Source organism: Nerophis ophidion, linkage group LG05 (genome assembly GCF_033978795.1).
Source record: "Nerophis ophidion isolate RoL-2023_Sa linkage group LG05, RoL_Noph_v1.0, whole genome shotgun sequence".
NCBI classification, from domain to species: domain Eukaryota; kingdom Metazoa; phylum Chordata; class Actinopteri; order Syngnathiformes; family Syngnathidae; genus Nerophis; species Nerophis ophidion.
In genome coordinates, this window is record NC_084615.1 from 23,524,260 (window position 1) to 23,545,893 (window position 21,634).

The following is a 21,634-nucleotide window of genomic DNA, read 5'->3' on the forward strand; positions in this document are numbered from 1 at the left end:
TTGGACGGCCAGTAATTCATCCATGGCCACCGGACTGGACCCTCTCCACAAGGGAGGGGGGGACATGGGACAAAAAGAAAAGAAACGGCAGATCAACTGGACTAAAAAGGGGGTCTATTTAAAGGCTAGAGTATACAAATAAGTTTTAAGATGTTTCTACTGAGATAGCATCTCGAACTGTTACCGGGAGGGCATTCCAGAGTACTGGAGCCCGAACAGAAAACGCTCTATAGCCCGCAGAGATTTTTTGGGCTCTGGTAATCACTAATAAGCCAGAGTACTTTGAACGCAGATTTCTTGCCGGGACATATGGTACAATACAATCGGCAAGATAGGCTGGAGCTAGACCGTGTAGTATTTCATATGTAAGTAATAAAACCTTAAAGGCCTACTGAAACCCACTACTACCCACCACGCAGTCTGATATTTTATATATCAATGATGAAATATTAACATTGCAACACATGCCAATACGGCATTTTTAGTTTACTAAATGAAAATTTTAAATTTCCCGGGAGTTTCGTCTTGACAACGTCGTGTAAGGATGACGTGTACGCAAGACGTCACGGCTTTTAAGGAAGTATGAGCGCTGCACACACACACAGGTAAATGTCGTCTGCTTTAACGGCATAATTACACAGTATTTTGGAGATCTCTGTTGCTGAATCGTTTGCAATTTGTTCAATTAATATTGGAGAAGTAACAGTAGAAAGATGGAGTTGGGAAGCTTTAACCTTTAGCCACACAAACACACGGTGATTCCTAGTTTAAAATTCCTGGAGGTGAAACTTTCCTATGGATCAGAGCGCGGTCAAGCCAACATGGATCCCTACCAAATGTCAACCAGCAAGTTTCGGTGAGAAAATTGTGGTTAAAAAGTCAGTTCTTACCGGAGAAAAGCTGAGCTTGTGCCGTCCATAGCTGCGGTGGACTCCCCTGAGACACTGGCGTCAAGACCCCCGTGGACACACTTCCGAATATCAGGTACTATTAAACTCACTAAAACACTAGCAACACAATAGAAAGATAAGGAATTTCCCAGAATTATCCTAGTAAATGTCTCTAAAAACATCGGAATCCGTCCCAATGCAATCGCGTTTTTTTTTTTTTACTTATTTTTTTAATCTTTTTTTTTTCTAGCCTAGCTATCAATATCCTCAAACACGAATCTCTCATCCTCGCTCAAATTAATGGGGAAATTGTCGTTTTCTCGGTCCGAATACCACCTTTTGTTGGAGGCTCCCATTAAAAACAATGCGAATATGTGAGGAGCCCCCACACTTGTGACGTCATCGTCTGCGACTTCCGGTAGAGGCTGGGCTTTTCTCTTAACATCGAAAGTTGCGAACTTTATCGTCGATGTTTTCTACTAAATCCTGACAGCAAAAATATGGCAATATCGCGAAATGATCAAATATGACATACAATGGACCTGCTATCCCTGTTTGAATAAGAAAATCTCATTTCAGTAGGCCTTTAAAGTTACATCTTAAGTCAGGGGTCGGGAACTTTTTTGGCCGAGAGAGCCACACAAGCCAAATATTCATAAAAGTATTTCCGTGAGAGCCATATATTCATTTTTTTTTAACACTGAATACAACTACATCCGTGCATTTTAAGAAAGATCAACATTTTTAGAGTATAATACGTCTCTTATTCTTTTTATTAACATTGTTATTCTGAGGCTAACCTAAAATAAATAAAATACTTCTTACTATTAATCCGACTTCTTGAACAGGTGCGGTAGAAACCGTATAGATGGATGAAAATGTATGAGAATGGTTTGTATTTTTAATATTATTTTTGACACTATGATTACCAGCTGAATTGTTCATTACTTATCGTGTTAAGCAATGTCAGTTAAGATTTATCTGAGAGCCAGATGCAGTCCTCAAAAGAGCCCCATCTGGCTCTAGAGCCATAGGTTCCCTACCCCTGGCTTAAGTGCACAGGAAGCTAGTGTAGGTGAGCCAGTACAGGCGTAATATGATCAAGCTTTCTTGTTCTTGTCAAAAGTCTATCAGCCGCATTTTGTACCAACTGTAATCTTTTAATGCTAGACATGGGGAGACCCGAAAATAATATGTTTTCCTTTGCATTCCGGGAAAAGAAACCCCAAAATCCACGTATTGACATTTTAATTTTTATTTTTCAAGTGATTCAACGACTATTTGTGATGTAAGGAAAATCCATATACTCTTGAAAAATGTCCCAAATGTTGACAGGTGTGTGCCAAGGTCAATTTAAATGTTCCCCGCCATTTTTGCGCCTCCCTCTAGTCCAGGGGTAGGGAACCTATGGCTCTAGAGCCAGATGTGGCTCTTTTGATGACTGCATCTGGCTCTCAGATAAATCTTAGTTGGCATTGCTTGACACAATAAGTAATGAATAATTCTGCTGGTAATCACAGTGTTAAAAATAACATTCAAAATATAAAACATTCTCATGCATTTTAATCCATCCATCCATTTTCTACCGTACCTGTTCAAGAAGTGGCATTATTGGTAAGAAAGTATTTTATTAATTATTAGTTAGCTTCAGAATAAAAGTCATATTAAAAATAATAGGAGACTTACTGTACTCTAAAAATGTTGTTATTAATTAAAAATGCATGCATTTATTTGTATTCAGTGTTAAAAAATATGATATGGCTCTAACGGAAATACATTTTAAAATCTTTGGGTTTCATGGCTCTCTCAGCCAAAAAGGTTCCCGGCCCCTGCTCTAGTCCTTCCTCTTTGAAACGTCCCCGTTGAACGCCGGCTAAAATATCGATAGGAGCATCATGTGTTGGTGTTAATGGTAATGAGGTCACCTTGAAAGGCGCGTAGGAACAAAGAGCCCGGCTGGTTGACTTTATAAGAAGGTGGCTCCATCACAAGGATGGATGGGGGGACGGTTTGGTAAAACAGTGAGGTGAGGAGGGCAAAAAGAGGGCGGGAGAGATTTAGGTTGAGTGACGTTGTGCGAGGTAAGAACGAGGCGCTTTGAAGACCGACCTGGATTCCCGTCTGCTTTGTTTGCATCATCCTTTTATTTGTTCAGAAGATACCGACACTCTTCTAATGTGTCAGCACACACAGAAGCAGCTTCCTCTCATGTCACTCTCCGTCAGGATTTGTCCACTTTTGTGCGTCTAATCTGGGGCTGTCACAATTTGATATTCAGTGTATTAATTGTTGCTAATTTAACAAAAGGTGGTGTATTGCCCCTAGAGCCAAATAGGGCTCTTGCTGTACATGCATTCATGGGAAGGTTGGACCAAAAAATGTGTTTTGTGCAAAAACATGATAGGAGGCACGCCAGGAAATACTCATTATGTATTCTATTGTGTGTGAAAAAGCTTTTGTCAGTAAATTTTTTCCATCTCCAGAAAATGGTGTGGATTTTGCTTGTTCTACTTGAATACCAATGCACTATTCTCAGTGGCTCATTTGGAAGCTAGTTAGAAACAACCTTCACTCATACTTGCCAACCTTGAGACCTCCGAATTCGGGACATGGGGGGTGTATATATTTTCAGGTATTTCTTTTATATATATATATATATATATATATATATATATATATATATATATATATATATGTATATATATGTGTATACAGTGGGGCAAAAAAGTATTTAGTCAGCCACCAATTGTGCAAGTTCTCCCACTTAAAATGATGACAGAGGTCTGTAATTTTCATCATAGGTACACTTCAACTGTGAGAGACAGAATGTGAAAAAAAAAACAAGAATTCACATTGTAGGAATTTTACTGAATTTATTTGTCAATTATGGTGGAAAATAAGTATTTGGTCAACCATTCAAAGCTCTCACTGATGGAAGGAGATTTTGGCTCAAAATCTCACGATACATGGCCCCATTCATTCTTTCCTTAACACGGATCAATCGTATTGTCCCCTTAGCAGAAAAACTGCCCCAAAGCATGATGTCTCCACCCCCAGGATTCACAGTAGTTATGGTGTTCTAGGGATGCAACTCAGTATTCTTCTTCCTCCAAACACGACGAGTTGAGTTTATACCAAAATGGATACATGGATGATACAGCAGAGGATTGGGAGAATGTCATGTGGTCAGATGAAACCAAAATAGAACTTTTTGGTATAATAGCACTAGCATTTACTTGATTTAAGAATATTTTTCAACATACATCCATCCATCCATTTTCTACCGCGTATTCCCTTTGGAGTCGCGGGGGGCGCTGGTGCCTATCTCAGCTACAATCGGGTGGAAGGCAGGGTACACCCTTGACAAGTCGCTACCTCATCGCAGGGCATATTAAGCAAAAATGTCTATTTTTTTCTACAAAGAAAAGTGCACATATTTTAAGGTATGTTTGGGTTCATTGAGGTTAGCTAATTTTACTTATTTTATTGCCAGATAATTTTGCTTAGTTCAGATAAAATACCCCATTTTTTTTCTTGTTTTTGAACACTGACTTTTTGCAGAGGATAGACAGAGAAAAAAGTGTCTTTGTCTTATTGTCAAAGTCTTGGATCCCCGCCAGAACCCAAACTTTTAACAACACGCGCAAGTTTGTAGCGACATGCGGCTTATATAAACATAGAGTGGGATTTGGTTGGTGCTTAATTAGGTGTTGTTTGCCAGTCTCATGGATCATTCTTTCCTTGACAAATGTGCTCGCTGAAGGCTGTACTGCAACAAGAAAAATACAAAAATGAGGGGTATTTTATTTGAACTAAGCAAAATTATCTGCTAATAGAACAAGAAAATTTGGCTTGTCAAGACTTTCCAAAAGAAGTAAAATTAGCTAACTTCAATGAACCCCAAAATACCTTAAAATAAGTATATTCTCACTAATAACTGTACTACCGTATGAGTACTTATTTTCCATTGTTTCATTGATAATAAAACAGCAAATTCCATTTAGTTGTCATCTGTTTTAATTATGAGACACAATTGTTATGTCTTGACTAAGGGGAGGTGACGGAAAACAGACACCAGAAAAAATGTATAATTTATTAATATATATATATATATATATATATGTATATATATATTATATATATATATATATATTATATATATATATATATATATATATAATAAGAATAATAAACAATACTAACTAATAAACTAAGGAAATGAAGTGTGACAAAACTCAGGAGTGTGTATGGTGTAAGACTGTGTGTAGAATTTAACTGAAGTGTGTGTTACTAAAGTGTTGAACGAGATACGAGGAACGAGGCAGTCCATGGGGCAGGCAGGTGATCCGGGGCGAGAGAGAGGCGTCAGAGTCCAGGGGCGAGCGAGGAGTCGAGGAACGAGGGAGGCAGTCGGAAGGAAAACACTGGGTACACCATGAAAAACTTACTTCCCGCGCCGATCCTTGGGTTCCCCTGGTGCTTTATTGACTGTAAGCTCGCCCTGCAGATTGTCTGCAGGCTTGTCGCTGCGTGGGCGTGCTGCTCCGGGTGCTCCCACAGAGGATGGGGACAAAGATTGCGTGTGCGCCGTAACAACAATTTTTTTTTTTTACATTCTTGAAAAAAGAAAATCTTGCTTTAAAAAAGTATTTTTATACTTGTGAGTGTTAATGACACAGCTTTGCAATAGTTGATATTCTAGTTTCAAGCATGTTTTACTCAATATAGGTCATCAAATCTCAGCAACAAGCTGTAATGTCTTACTGAGATTATTTAGAACCAAAAGCCTTAAAACAAATAGAAGACCTCCAACATAAAATAATTATCTTATCAGACAGAAAATAAGCAAATATCACCCTTATTTGAGATATTTAATCTTACAAAGATATCAGTTTTTGCAGTGTACATTTCACGTACAATTTATCTGTCGTCGACAGATTGTTACAGAAACACAACGAACCAAGAGAATAGATGATATTCCGGTGAACAATCTCTGTCAGCCGGTCAAAACAGTGAAATGTAAAAATGAGTGAATCCAAGTCATTACTGCAGATGAACTCAACCCATGATGTGATGGATTGGAAACCATATTTGACATGATCGACTTTCTTATTTCACGAAGAGATGATATATTAGGATCACATGACTTGTTCATATTATTCTGCTGAAAATGATGTGTTTTTTTTATCTTGTGATCCAACATAGATGAGTTATGTTTTGCCAAGGTCATTAAGGAACACGTACTGCAGGGGTGTCAAACTCAAATACAGAGTGGGCCAAACTTCTAAACTGAACCAGCCGAGGGCCAAAGTTGAACAACTTAACCTTTTAATAGGGACCCAAACAAGTTTTGCATTGAATATTGAACAAGCAAGCTTAAATAACTTTTTAGTGACATGCAAAATCGAGTTTTGTTGGTAGCGGTGGGTGTATATTGTAGCATCCCCAAAGAAATAGTGCTGCAAGGGATTCTGGGTATTTGTTCTGTTGTTTTATGTCATGTTACGGTGTGGATGTTCTCCCAAAAAGTGTTTGCCATTCTTGTTTGGTGTGGGTTCACATATATGTAACAGTGTTAAAGTTGTTTATACGGCCACCCTCAGTGTGACCTGTTTGGCTGTTGACCAAGTATGCCTTGCATTCACTTGTGTGTGTGTAGAAGCCGCATGTATTACGTGACTGGGCCGGCACGCTGTTTGTATGGAGGAAAATTAGCGTTGAATGCGGTGGTACAGCGGCACCGCCACTGTATAATACCGGCGGGCCAGCTCTAATGTTAATTTATTATTGCCTTAAGGGCCAAATGAAATTACATGGCGGGCCAATTTTGGCCCGCGGGCCAGAGTTTGACACCCATGATGTACAGAGTCACAAGTTGCCTGACACCTTCTTCTTTTTCAAGTAACATTAATGATTGCCCTAAACCAGGGGTGTCCAAAGTGGGGCCCGGGGGCCATTTGCAGCCCGCGGGTCATTTTTTAACGGCCCCACGGCACATTTTAAGAATACAATTGAAAAAAATAAAAAACATAAAAAGTGGTATAAAAGAGCAAACAGGTGAAATGTAACAAAAAAGTGTTGCAATGCTTACTCTTATAACACAAAGTTGCCATGCAGGCTGTTTCTTTCTTTAAAAAATAATAATGAATCAAAATCAATGTCATTTTGAAATATTGACTTATTCACCTTAAATATTCCACTTTGAGATATTTTCGGGGGAAAATGTTGCATATTTTGTGTTTTGCCATGTAAAAAACTGAGCTGTTTTTTTTAAAGAAGTGCCTAAAACAACAAACTAAACATAAACAACAATAAAACTTCAAATTGACGGATATATCTGAAGTTGATCTCGAAATCATTGTGCTAAAAGTAAACAGTAAAAAAAATGTATAATTTATTTTTCAACACTTAATAAGTAGGACACTTTTGGATCCCCATTATTTTAGTGTGATTTGTTTTTATGTGTCATTAGTCAAAAAATGATAATGAATCAAAATCCAAAATTAAGGCTCCAATTATTATATGATCTTAAATATTCCACCTAAAAAAGTTATTGGGTGAAAATATTGCATATTTTGTGTTTTTTTAATTTTTTTTTTCTAATCTTGATCTACAGCGTTCACCAGGTAGCCCGTAAGGACCAGATGAGTCGCCCGCTGGCCTGTTCTAAAATAGCTCAAATAGCATAATTTACCAGTGAGCTGCCTCTATTTTTTAAATTGGATTATTTATTAGCAAGCTGCCTAATAAATAAATTTGCTCCACATTTTAACTCTAAAGAGACAAAACTCAAGTAGAATTTTGAAAATCCAAGAAAATATTTTAAAGACTTGTTCTTCACTTGTTTAAATAAATTCCTTTATTTGTTTTACTTTGCTTCTTATAACTTTCAAGAAAGACAATTGTAGAGAAAAAATACAACCTTAAAAATAATTTTGGATTTTTTGAACACTTTTACCTTTTAAATTCCTTCCTTTTCTTCCTGGCAATTTAAATCAATGTTCAAGTAATTTTGTTTTTTTATTGTAAAGAATAATAAATACATTTTACTTAATTCTTCATTTTAGCTTCTGTTTTTTTCGACGAAGAATATTTGTGAAATGTTTCTTCAAACTTATTATGATTTAAAATTCCCCAAAAATATTCTGGCAAATCTAGAAAATCTTTATAATCAAATTTAAATCTTATTTCAAAGTCTTTTAAATTTCTTTTCAAATTTTTGTTCTGGAAAATCTAGATGGAAATAATGATTTGTCTTTGTTAGAAATATAGCTTGGTCCAATTTGTTATATATTCCAACAAAGTGCAGATTGGAGTTTAACCCATTTAAAAAATGTCATCAAAATTCTAAATCTAATCTTAATCAGGAAAAATTACTAATCATGTTCCATAATTTTTTTTTTTTTTTTTTTTTCAAAAAGATTCGAATCAGCTTGTTTTTCTCTTCTTTTTTTCGGTTGAATTTTGAATTTTAAAGAGTCGATATTGAAGATAAAATATGTTTCAAAATTTAATTTTCCTTTTTTCCGTGTTTTCTCCTCTTTTAAACCGTTCAATTAAGGTTTTTTTTCATCATTTATTCTCTGCAAAAAAACTTCCGTAATAGGAAAAAAAATGTACGACGGAATGACTGACAGAAATACCCATTATATATATATATATATATATATATATATATATATATATATATATATATATATATATATATATATATATATATATATATATATATATATATATATAATATCTATTAGGGCTGGGCAACGATTAAAAATTTTAATCGAAGTTAATCGCACTATTTCTCTGATTAATCACGATTAACTGCATTGTATACGCAAAGCCCAATAATGAATTCAAAAGTAGTGTGTAGTGCACCTTTATTGGAATATTCCCCCACATGAACAAAAGCGCCAAAACATTTGTTGTGCAAACACAATTTAAATCAGTCCTTGTTAAACAGTAGCAGTTAAATAGCATATTTTATGAAAGTCAACTCAAAAAATGTAAATACAAACTTTTAAGCTTATTACTACCACTGCCAGGGTATTTAAGTTATCCTGTTTGTTATGGAAAATAAATATAATCTACATACAAATCTCTGAGCCACAATCATAACATCTGAACAGGCAATTTCTGAGGTAACAGCAGAAACATTTTTTTTATCAGGAATCTTATGTTTATAAAACCTATATTATAGGTAGTGGGCTGTTTTAGGGATTTTTTTATCAAATTATCTGTAGTAGCAATATTAATAATGTTGTGTTTATTCTGCGTAGTGCACTTAAAATAATTATGACCATATCTAGGAATTGATATGATGGGAATTTTCCGATTGTTTGCTTTCTTTTCTACTGTTACCAAAATAGCATTATTTTAGTTTTACTGAGTGCTGCTCACTGCTCCCCTCACCTCCCAGGAGGTGATCAGTGATGGGTGATGGGTAGAGATGTCCGATGATATCGGCCTGCCGATATTATCGACCGATAAATGCTTTAAAATGTAATATCGGAAATTATCGGTATCGGATTCAAAAAGTAAAATGTATGACTTTTTAAAAACGCCGCTGTACGGAGTACCACTCCGTACAGCGGCGTAGATAGAAGTACAGAGTGCTAATAAATCACATAATATCTACGGCTTTTCACACACACAAGCTAATGCAAGGCATACTTTGTCAACAGCCATACAGGTCACACTGAGTGTGGCCGTATAGACAACTTTAACACTGTTACAAATATGCGCCACACTGTGAACCCACACCAAACAAGAATGACAAACACATTTCGGGAGAACATCCGCACCGTAACACAAAATAATGCATTGTTTAATGCATCCAGCGGGGCATCACAACAAAATTAGGCATAATAATGTGTTAATTCTATGACTGTATATATCAGTATCGGTTGATATCGGAATGGGTAATTAAGAGTTGGACAATATCGGAATATCAGCAAAAAAAAAGCCATTATCGGACATCTCTAGTTTAGTGTGACTTAAGGCACATTCTTTCAAAGTTGATGATGTTTACATCGGTGCTTCTTCTCCAGGTGAACACCGCCATGCACGAAGCCAAACTAGTGGAGGAGTGTGACGAGCTGGTAGAGATCATCCGCCAGAGGAAGCAGGTCATCGCTGTGAAAATCAAGGAGTCTAAGGTAAAAGATTGCGGGGACACTTTCTTTTTTTTTAATTTGCGGGATGGCCAATCTTGGTGAAAAACAGAGGTAGAACATTTTAATTACTGAGATGTACTTCCAGTCATTCCTGTGATCACATATATGGACGAATGGATGAAAGAGATAGGATAGGTCTTTATTGTCATTGAACAAGTACAACAAAACTTTGTTTTCAGCACAAACCCGTTCAAGATTAGACAAACAAACAGTGTTATAGAACCAAAACGCTGATGGGTTGTCACAAGGCATCTCGTAAAAGTTCAGAAAAATGTAAACACTGGGGAAGGTTGAGTCAAAAAATACAATCCGGACTGGGCTCCTAAGGGGGCCCAGTCTGGAGTGGGAAAAAAACCTCCATAGCAAAGCACATTATACATATCTCCCGTCCAAAGGCAAAACCTAGTAACTCACTTCTAGCTGATTTCGAGAAAACAAAGGAAAACCAATCTATCTTGATGCTGTCTTACAAAGATCTACAAAGTCATCAAACGTATAGATGTTTTCTTGAGCTTTCATTTTCTTGCCGATTGAGCCATGGCTTGAGTCTGCTGTCATGAACGTGTGCCCTTTCTCCAGATATTTTATTTCAATCTCGGGTGGGCCCCATTCTGCGTTTGCACATTGGGCAAGAGCCGTGTACAGCGTCCAGTTTTTATTTCGACCTCCACAGTTATCTGCCCAAAAGAGTATGCATGGGGAAGAATCAAGAACAATACATTTAATGAAGGTGCTTGCAACGTCCTGGGCCAATCTTCCAAATATCCCCCCGTGCCATAATATCACATAATCCGGTTGACCGTCGGCCCCATTCATGAAAATGTCTCATTAAAGACAATAAGGTGACTGACAAAGAAGCTCCGATTGGTCCCTTGAGATACTAGGTTTTTCTGTTGTATCTACGCGGTTATGTGGTAGTTGCTAGGTCCTGCCATGCGCGTAACAGCTTACTTACGGAAAAAATTACAATATCGCATACACTAATGTAAAGTATATCACCTAGGAACTCCAAAATTAGTATCAGCTCAGTTTTTACCAAAATTTAGTTACTGGGTTTTGCCTTTGGACGGGAGATACAACATACATCTTGAGATATTTAGCAACAGAGGGGAGTGAGGGGCCATGGTGGTAGGCCGCAGCTCTCAGGCGCTGTCCATCCTTTCATCACCCCTCTGGGATGTGCGTCGAGGGTGTTGGATCGAGGAGGTGGGGTATGTATGTGTGTGGTGTATATTTTTGTGGATGCATGTCTGTGCGTAAGCCTGCAGTGTGTCTCTGTTCCGCGGCCTTGATCTTGTGCAGTCGCTAGTCCAAAGTCAACAACGACAGGTCTGTGTCCATCTTCAGCTCTCACTGGATCGGTCCGAAGCCGAGTGTGAAGCCACTGAGAGTAGAATCAGCACCTCCAAGTCCGAGTCCATGGTTCTCGCCCGGGAAAGGGGAGTGCCATCTCCAAGTTGGGGAGGAGATCTTTCCCCAAGTGGAGGAGTTCAAGTACCTAGGAGTCTTGCTCACGAGTGGGGGAAGAGTGGATCGTGAGATCGGCAGGCGGATCGGTGCGGCGTCTTCAGTAATGCGGACGCTGTATCGATCTGTTGTGGTGAAGAAGGAGCTGAGCCGTAAGGCAAAGCTCTCAATTTACCGGTCGATCTACATTCCCATCCTCACCTATGGTCATGAGCTTTGGGTTATGGCATCTGCATGCTGATTGGTCAGCTGCCAGGTGCTGTCAGTCATTATCAAATTGGCAAGAAGGCTCTCCCAGAAAGCCTATCAATGAGCTTGATGGCAGTCTGAAGGGACTAACTTCAGCCTTAGAAGCCACTTGTTTTTGACTTAGTAAGGTCACATTGTTAATTATTAAAAACTGCTTTTTCAAAAAGTGCACTGGACATGTCCCCCTACTTAAATGATGTCCATGTTTCAGGCTTTATAAATGAACGGGTATGTGGACTACAAACCCCGTTTCCATATGAGTTGGGAAATTGTGTTAGCTGTAAATATAAACGGAATACAATGATTTGCAAATCCTTTTCAACCCATATTCAGTTGAATGCACTACAAAGACAACATATTTGATGTTCAAACTCATAAACTTTCTTTTTTTTTGCAAATAATACTTAACTTAGAATTTCATGGCCGCAACACATGCCAAAGTAATTGGGAAAGGGCATGTTCACCACTGTGTTACATCACCTTTTCTTTAAACAACACTCAATAAACGTTTGGGAACTGAGGAAACTAATTGTTGAAGCTTTGAAAGTGGACTTCTTTCCCATTCTTGTTTTATGTAGAGCTTCAGTCGTTCAACAGTCCGGGGTCTCTGCTGTTGTAACACATGCTGAATGTGGCTTGGCATTGTCTTGCTGAAACAAGCAGGGGTGTCCATGAAAAAAATGGCGCTTAGATGGCAGCATATGTTTTTCCAAAACCTGTATGTACCTTTCAGCATTAATGGTGCCTTCACAGATGTGTAAGTTACCCATGCCTTGGGCACTAATGCACCCCCATGCCATCACAGATGCTGGCTTTTGAACTTTGCGTCGATTACAGATGGTTCACGTCCCCTTTGGTCCGGATGACACAATGTCGAATATTTCCAAAAACAGTTTGAAATGTGGACTCGTCAGACCACAGAACACTTTTCCACTTTGCATCAGTCCATCTTAGATGATCTCGGGCCCAGAGAAGCTGGCGGCGTTTTTGGATGTTGTTGATTAATGGCTTTCGCTTTGCATAATAGAGTTTTAACTTGCCCTTACAGATGTAGTGACCAACTGTATTTCGTGACAGTGGTTTTCTGAAGTGTTCCTGAGCCCATGTGGTGATATATTTTAGAGATTGATGTCGGTTTTTGATACAGTGCCGTCTGAAGGATCGAAGATCATGGTCATTCAATGTTGGTTTCCGGACATGCCGCTTATGTGGAGTGATTTCTCCAGATTCTCTGAACCTTTTGATGATATTATGGACCGTAGATGTTGAAAGCCCTAAATTTCTTGCAATTGCACTTTGAGAAACGTTGTTCTTAAACTGTATGACTATTTGCTCACGCAGTTGTGGACAAAGGGGTGTACCTCACCCCATCCTTTCTTGTGAAGGACTGAGCATTTTTTGGGAAGCTGTTTTTATACCCAATCATTGCACCCACCCGTTCCCAATTAGCCTGCACACATGTGGGATGTTCCAAATAAGTGTTTGATGAGCATTCCTCAACTTTGTCAGTATTTATTGCCACCTTTCCCAACTTCTTTGTCACGTGTTGCTGGCATCAAATTCTAAAGTAAATGAAATAAGTGTTTATCAGTTTGAACATCAAATATGTTGTCTTTGTAGCATATTCAACTGAAAATGGGTTGAAAATGATTTGCAAATCATTGTATTCCGTTTATATTTACATCTAACACAATTTCCCAACTCATGGAAAGGGGGTTTGTATTTCAGGTCACAGAAGCTTGTTGTAGTCATCGTTCGGCTCAGTGAGTCGCAATGGGGTTTTTTTCGGACGTGTGAACATAAACACAAGTTTTGTCGGGTTTAAAAAAAAAAGGAGTTACAGTCTCCTGCAGGAAAATGTTGGTCTTTGCACCAGAATAACGGGATTATGCAGGCTGAGATCACAGCAGTGCAAAGGTGCTGTTCTTCTCTCTTGTAATTTCCTCTTAAGAACTCTGTCGCTCTCCAGGAAGAAGGCTTAATCTCTATTCCCATGTCCTGGCGTCTTCGTGGAATGTTCTTAATCCACCTCTGTCTTCTCATCGTCAATCTGTTTTAGATTCTGAAATGTAAAATCAAATCATCTTTTTTTTTTTTTTTTTTTAGTCCTCAAGCTGTGAAAAGGTGGGTTTGTGTCGTACTTGGCACAGGTGGGAGGAGAGGGAAAACAAGTTCACTAAGGCATGGAGAAAAGAAAAAAAAGTTGCGGGTATATTTGGTGGAAAGTGGGTCACAGAAGTTTGGAGCTGATGCTTTAGAACTCTGTCTGGTTCCAGTGCCGCTGTGTTACGTTTTGATGCCTTTGTCCTCAAGTGTGAAACTTTCTAGCCGATAAAAGGGCTTCAATGCATCGCCATGAAACGGTAGAACATTATTATTTTTTGTCTTTTAATGAATAGAATTTTTTTTTTTTGTACATTTATCCGCTGCTACTTTTTGTGTAGGAACTTATCAAGAGTTTTAATGAATTAAAATAGTCTTTAATTGCCATTTTCTGCAGTCTATTCTTTTTAATTCAAGACACAGTTTTTAATGTTACTCCACTATTAAGACCGACCCGTGTCCCTATTGTAGTCTCGCACCTTTCGCAGACATCATTCATTATTGTCGACAAATTGGAATAATTACATCCAAGACGCTTTACAACAGGGGGGCCCAAACTTTTTGACTCAGGGGCCGCTATACAGTGGGGCTAAAAAGTATTTAGTCAGCCACCGATTGTGCAAGTTCTCCCACTTAAAATGATGACAGAGGTCTGTAATTTTCATCATAGGTACACTTCAACTATGAGAGACGGAATGTGAAAAATTTTTCAGGAATTCCCATTGTAGGAATTTTGAAGAATTCATTAGTAAATTATGGTGGAAAATAAGTATTTGGTCAACCATTCAAAGCTCTCACTGATGGAAGGAGGTTTTGGCTCAAAATCTCACGATACATGGCCCCATTCATTCGCTCCTAAGCACGGATCAATTGTCCTGTCCCCTTTGCAGAAAAACAGCCACAAAGCATGATGTGTCCACCCCCATGCTTCACAGTAGGTGTGGTGTTCTTGGGATGCAACTCAGTATTCTTCTTCCTCCAAACACGAGTTAAGTTTATACTAAAAAGTTCTATTTTGGTTTCATCTGACCACATGACATTCTCCCAATCCTCCGCTGTATCATCCATGTATCCATTTTGGTATAAACTCAACTCGTCGTGTTTGGAGGAAGAAGAATACCGAGTTGCATCCCAAGAACACCACACCTACTGTGAAGCATGGGGGTGGACACATTACGGTTTGGGGCTTTTTTTCTGCTAAGGGGACAGGACGATTGATCCGTGTTAAGGAAAGAATGAATGGGGCCATGTATCGTGAGATTTTAAGCCAAAACACCCTCCCATCAGTGAGAGCTTTGAATGGTTGACCAAATACTAATTTTCCACCATAATTTTCAAATAAATTCTTTAAAATTCCTACGATATGAATTCCTGGATTTTTTTTTCACATTCTGTCACTCACAGTTGAAGTGTACCTATGATGAAAATTACAGACCTCTGTCATCATTTTAAGTGGGAGAACTTGCACAATCGGTGGCTGACTAAATACTTTTTTGCCCCACTGTATATATATATATATATATATATATATATATATATATATATATATATATATATATATATATATATATATATATATCTATATATCTATATATATATATATATACATATATGTATGTATATATATATATATATATATATATATATATATATATATATATATATATATATATATACATATATATATATATATATATATATATATATATTCTTTGCGCACTAATTGACTGAAAGAGTGCGCACTTGCCGCTGATAATGTCAAGTTATCGATGGGAAAATGCATTTTTTGACAATATGATTTGCCTGAGCGGCTAGGAGAGTAAAGTGGATTAGAAAGGACAGATTTTTTTTAAAACTTGAGACTTCCCGCGGGCCGGATTTTTGACGCTGGCAGGCCGTATTCGGCCCACGGGCCGTAGTTTGGGGACCCCTGCATTACAAAATCAACCACATGTGTGTCTGCATGTGGTCAACAAGCAGCTTGAATGGCGTTTATTGTGGTGGCAGATTATGGTGCTCTAAGTGGAAGTACCTCCAACCTGTCAATTAAAAAAAATTCATTAAGTCGCCAGCTCGGCGCGGCTTCTAAGTAGGAGAGTAATTGCACATTAGGTAGCGCTTGGATTCTTTGGGAACGTTGGATGTTAAGCTCTTAACCGGTTGCCAATTTTCCCCTCTATGAAGTTTCTGTTTGCATAATTAAAAGCCTTGTCAGCAAAAATGTAAACGACTCATTCTAAGTGAATATCCCTGTCAGCAAGGGAAGATACTAGTCAACAGTGTCGGGTTAGTAACTGAAAACCAGTAACCAGTAACAGTTACTTTATTTCAAAAGTAACTCAGTTACTAACTCAGTTACTTACATCAAAAAGTAATGCGTTACTGTGAAAAGTAATCAATCAATCAATGTTTATCTATACAGCCCTAAATCACAAGTGTCTCAAAGGGCTGCACAATCCACAACAATATCCTCGGTTCAGATCCCTCATAAGGGCAAGGAAAAACTCACAACCCAGTGAGATGTCAATGTGAATGACTATGAGAAACCTTGGAGAGGACCTCCCCACCTCTAGGGGAGACCGGGTGCAATGGACGTCGAGTGGGTCTAGCATAATATTGTGAAAGTCCAGTCCATAGCAGATCTGACATAAAAGTGGGAGTCCAGTCCATAGTGGGGCCACCAGGAAATCATCCCGAGCGGAGACGGGTCCATGGCACAGAGATGTCCACAACCGATGCACAGGCGAGCGGTCTAGCCCCGGGTCCCGACTCTGGACAACCAGCACTTCATTTATGGCCACCGGACCTGGTTTCCCTTCAACCCTCCACAAGGGAGAGGGGAGTAAAGGAGAAAAGAAACAAAGCGGCAGATCAACTGGTCTAAAAAGGGAGTGTATTTAAAGGTTCGAGTATACAAATTAGTTTTAAGATGGGACTTAAATGCTTCTACTGAGGTAGCATCTCTAACTGTTACCGGGAGGGCATTCCATAGTACTGGAGCCCGAAAAGTAACTATTTAATTTCTCCTACTTTATTTTATTTATTTATTTTTAATTTTTTTTAAAGCCAACTTTAATGCCGTTTTAACCTTCATTTCAGTACTGTAATTGCACTGGGGTATAATACAATCTGTTGATCAACTTGACATGCATTTGCATCGCTGAACTCTGCTAAGCAATGTGGTCTACATACATCACACAAAGAAAAATATTTGTTTCAAATGGCCAATTTGTTTCAGACCAGAACAAATTGACAAAACTATTTTAAATAGCTGCGATCGGTAGGTTGTGAGTTCAAACCCCGGCCGAGTCATAGCAAAGACTATAAAAATGGGACCCATTGCCTCCCTGCTTGGCACTCAGCATCAAGGGTTGGAATTGGGGGTTAAATCACCATAAATGATTCCCGGGCGTGGCACTGCTGCTGCCCACTGCTCCCCTCACCTCCCAGGGGGTGATCAAGGGTGATGGGTCAAATGCAGAGAATAATTTCGCCACACCTAGTGTGTGTGTGTGTGTGTGTGTGTGTGTGTGTGTGTGTGAAAATCATTGGTACTTTAACTTTAAACCAAGGAAGGCACACACATGACATACACAAAGCCTAACCAGTAGGGGTGTAACGGTACGTGTATTTGTATTGAACCGTTTCGGTACGGGGGTTTCGGTTCGGCAAGCGGGCGTACCGAACGAGTTTGGAAGCAGAAGTCTTCACAAGCTGCTCTGCTTTCTGCCTCTGTCTCTGCCTCATTGTCCCGCCCACACAACCATCTGATTGGTTACATACAAAGCCAATCGCCAGTGCGTATTCAGAGCGATGTAACAGCCAATCAGCAGTGCGTATTCAGAACGCATGTCAATGCTTTAGCGTCGAGCAGAGATATTCGTTTAGCAGGGGAGCAGCGGACTCTACCCAAATTATACTAAACAGTTCCCAGTCACAACTATTACAAACATCACTATGAGCCCGTTGACCTTCTAGAAACTTAAACTGCAGCTCAGCTCGCTTACAGTATTGGCTTGAGGTGATGGCTAATAGCTCATTTTGCTGTGTGTGTGTGCGTGCGTGTGTGTGTGTGTGCGTTAGGGGCAGCAAAGCCCTGTCTGTCTGTTATTTCATTGAACTCCATTGTGTTTAGGGATGAATAGTCTCTCCTATTGTAGTCTCTCCTACTTCATTTTTCAGCTAGAGTTACATGAATCATTAGTAATGTAGCAGCCTAGTTTTGAATAGCAGGGTGCCTGCTATCACATGTTGATAAAAAGACAACATTTACATTATAAAAGTCAACTACAGGCTTCCCTAATGCTGTAATAAATTAAGCATGATGAGTTGACATTAAACAGTTTCAATGGAAACTGTTTAATGTTGCACTTTTTATATGTAGAAGAAAGTTGTTTTCATTTTATTTAATCAAAGCAACAACTTGAGGCAGTTTAATGTGGAATAACGTGGGCAGAATTGTTATAGTGTTCCCAATGTTAAAATGATAAAGCCATTGTTTACAAATTTGGTAAATAAATAACCAAAAAATGTATATTTTGTTTTCTTACTGTACCGAAAATGAACCGAACCGTGACCTCTAAACCGAGGTACGTACCGAATCGAAATTTTCGTGTACCGTTACACCCCTACTAACCAGGTATTTTTTTTCTCTCAAGGAATTGTGAAATAAAATCATGTCTTCAGGAGATCAACACTGTACTGAAGCCCAGAACACTCTACGCATTTCCCCAGTTTTAGTTTAGAGATAAGGAAAGATTGGCCTGACCCACTAGGATCCCTCTTTATGTTTGTGAACTTTGTAGTCCATACATTTAGAGTGATGTGATAATCAAAGACTCTAGTAATCTAGAACGAAAGAGCAACAGTTTATAAGAGAATTGACAGAGTGTGTACCTTCATTGATGAATGATGAGCAGAGGCAGAGTATATGTCCTCACTGTCCACTCTGTCCAGGTACGGGGAAAATGTTTTCTGTGCCATTTGCTGCTTGATGCTCGATATGCTAATTATCTGCCTGAAAGCGGGTGCCTCCACTGTAGAAATAACCTGCATGTCTTCTAGCACATACGCTGTAATGGCTCTATCAATGGTGTCCTGCGTCGCAGTCCCTCCGTTAAAATCCAGCCACTGTTGCTTGGAAATTGTGTCAAAGCGCTTTGAGTTCCTTAAAAAAAGGTAGAAAAGCGCTATACAAGTACAACCCATTTACCATTTGGATGGTGTTGGAGGTGAAGTGTGTCTCTCTTTACTAGCTTCGTTGAAACATGTTGCTATTGTAGCTGTTTCAGCAGATTTGAATCGCTGTTTTGGGCAGTAGATAGGACCTTTTATCCAAGACACAACTTACATTGAACTAAAATGTTCTTTTTCTTTGTGCTCGACAAAAGAGGCCTGTTTTTTTTATGGTAGTACACCCGCGAAACACCAGGGTTTATGCGGAAACATAATGTCGGACATCTGGGAGGAGGACGCAGTCTCAACCTCAGTAAGATTGTTAGATTGTCCTGTGCCTTGCTCTTACTTACCAACGCTCCCGATTTTCCGGGAAGACTCCCAAATTTCAGTGCCCATCCGAAAATCTCCCGGGGCAACCATTCTCCTGATTTTCACCCGGACAACAATATTGGGGGCGTGCCTTAAAGGCACTACCTTTAGCATCCTCTCCTCCTGAAAAGGAGACTATTACATATGTCTCCGTTATCCATAGGTTGATCTATAACCCATAAAGTAGGCAGGCACAAAGCTATTTCTCAGCGTGTGTTTTTTCCAGCCGGCACGTTAATACACTGACACACAACATCCGGATTCCCACCATGCATTGCTTCAAAACTACGGCAAGTCGTAATGTCCAAAAACATAACAGAGACGAAGCAGAAGAGCGAAGAAGAGACAAGGCGACGACGAGTAAGAAGACGAAGTACGCTTGCCATGTTCCAAAATGATTGGAAAAAAATAATTTCAGTTCATCCAGGACAGCTTGAAGGGGAAGGGGTATGATGCCTGCAAATTTTGTAGATCAGACTTCTCCATTGAACACGGTAGACGAACGGACTTACTCATTAATGAACAGATTATATATATATATGTATATATATATATATATATATATATATATATATATATATATATATATATACAATCAATCAATGTTTACTTATATAGCCCTAAATCACTAGTGTCTCAAAGGGCTGCACAAACCATTACGACATCCTCGGTAGGCCCACATTAGGGCAAGGAAAACTCACACCCAGTGGGACGTCGGTGACAATGATGACTATGAGAACCTTGGAGAGGAGGAAAGCAATGGATGTCGAGCGGGTCTAACATGATATTGTGAAAGTTCAATCCATAATGGATCCAACACAGTCGCAAGAGTCCAGTCCAAAGCGGATCCAACACAGCAGCGAGAGTCCCGTTCACAGCGGAGCCAGCAGGAAAACATCCCAAGCGGAGTCGGATCAGCAGCGCAGAGATGTCCCCAGCCGATACACAGGCAAGCAGTACATGGCCACCGGATCGGACCGGACCCCCTCCACAAGGGAGAGTGGGACATAGGAGAAAAAGAAAAGAAACGGAAGATCGACTGGTCGAAAAAGGGAGTCTATTTAAAGGCTAGAGTATACAAATGAGTTTTAAGGTGAGACTTAATGCTTCTACTGAGGTGGCATCTCAAACTTTTACCGGGAGGGCATTCCAGAGTACTGGAGCCCGAAATGAAAACGCTTTATAGCCCACATACTCTTTTGGGCTTTGGGAATCACTAATAAGCCGGAGTCCTTTGAACGCAGATTTCTTGCCGGGACATATGGTACAATACAATCGGCAAGATAGGATGGAGCTAGACCGTGTAGTATTTTATACGTAAGTAGTAAAACCTTAAAGTCACATCTTAAGTGCACAGGAAGCCAGTGCAGGTGAGCCAGTACAGGCGTAATGTGATCAAACTTTCTTGTTCTTGTCAAAAGTCTAGCAGCCGCATTTTGTACCAACTGTAATCTTTTAATGCTAGACATGGGGAGACCCGAAAATAATACGTTACAGTAATCGAGACGAGACGTAACAAACGCATGGATAATGATCTCAGCGTCTTTAGTGGACAGAATGGAGCGAATTTTAGCGATATTACGGAGATGAAAGAAGGCCGTTTTAGTAACGCTTTTAATGTGTGACTCAAAGGAGAGAGTTGGGGCGAAGATAACACCCAGATTCTTTACCGTGTCGCCTTGTTTAATTTTTGGGTTGTCAAATGTTAGAGTTGTATCATTAAATAGAGGTCGGTGTCTAGCAGGACCGATAATCAGCATTTCCGTTTTTTTGGCGTTGAGTTGCAAAAAGTTAGCGGACATCCATTGTTTAATTTCATTAAGACACGCCTCCAGTTGACTACAATCCGGCGTGTTGGTCAGCTTTAGGGGCATGTAGAGTTGGGTGTCATCAGCATAACAATGAAAGCTAATACCGTATTTGCGTATGATGTCACCTAGCGGCATCATGTAGATGCTGAAGAGTGCAGGGCCAAGGACCGAACCCTGGGGAACTCCACACGTTACCTTAACGTAGTCCGAGGTCACATTGTTATGGGAGACACTCTGCATCCTATCAGTAAGATAAGAGTTAAACCAAGACATGGCTATGTCTGACATACCAATTCGTGTTTTGATACGTTCTAATAAAATATTATGATCGACGGTATCGAAAGCAGCGCTAAGATCGAGGAGCAGCAACATAGATGACGCATCAGAATCCATC

The 21,634-nt window shown here is 39.3% G+C and overlaps 1 protein-coding gene across 2 annotated transcripts in view; it reads left to right on the forward strand.

The window, feature by feature from the left end:
* Positions 1-21,634, forward strand: part of LOC133552827 (probable E3 ubiquitin-protein ligase MID2) — a 295,874-nt gene that overhangs the window by 183,987 nt on the left and 90,253 nt on the right. For both annotated transcript variants that reach the window (XM_061900338.1, XM_061900337.1), the window contains one exon: positions 9,938-10,045. In XM_061900338.1, coding sequence (XP_061756322.1) covers positions 9,938-10,045 — 108 coding nt within the window. The remainder of the gene's footprint in view (positions 1-9,937; positions 10,046-21,634) is intronic.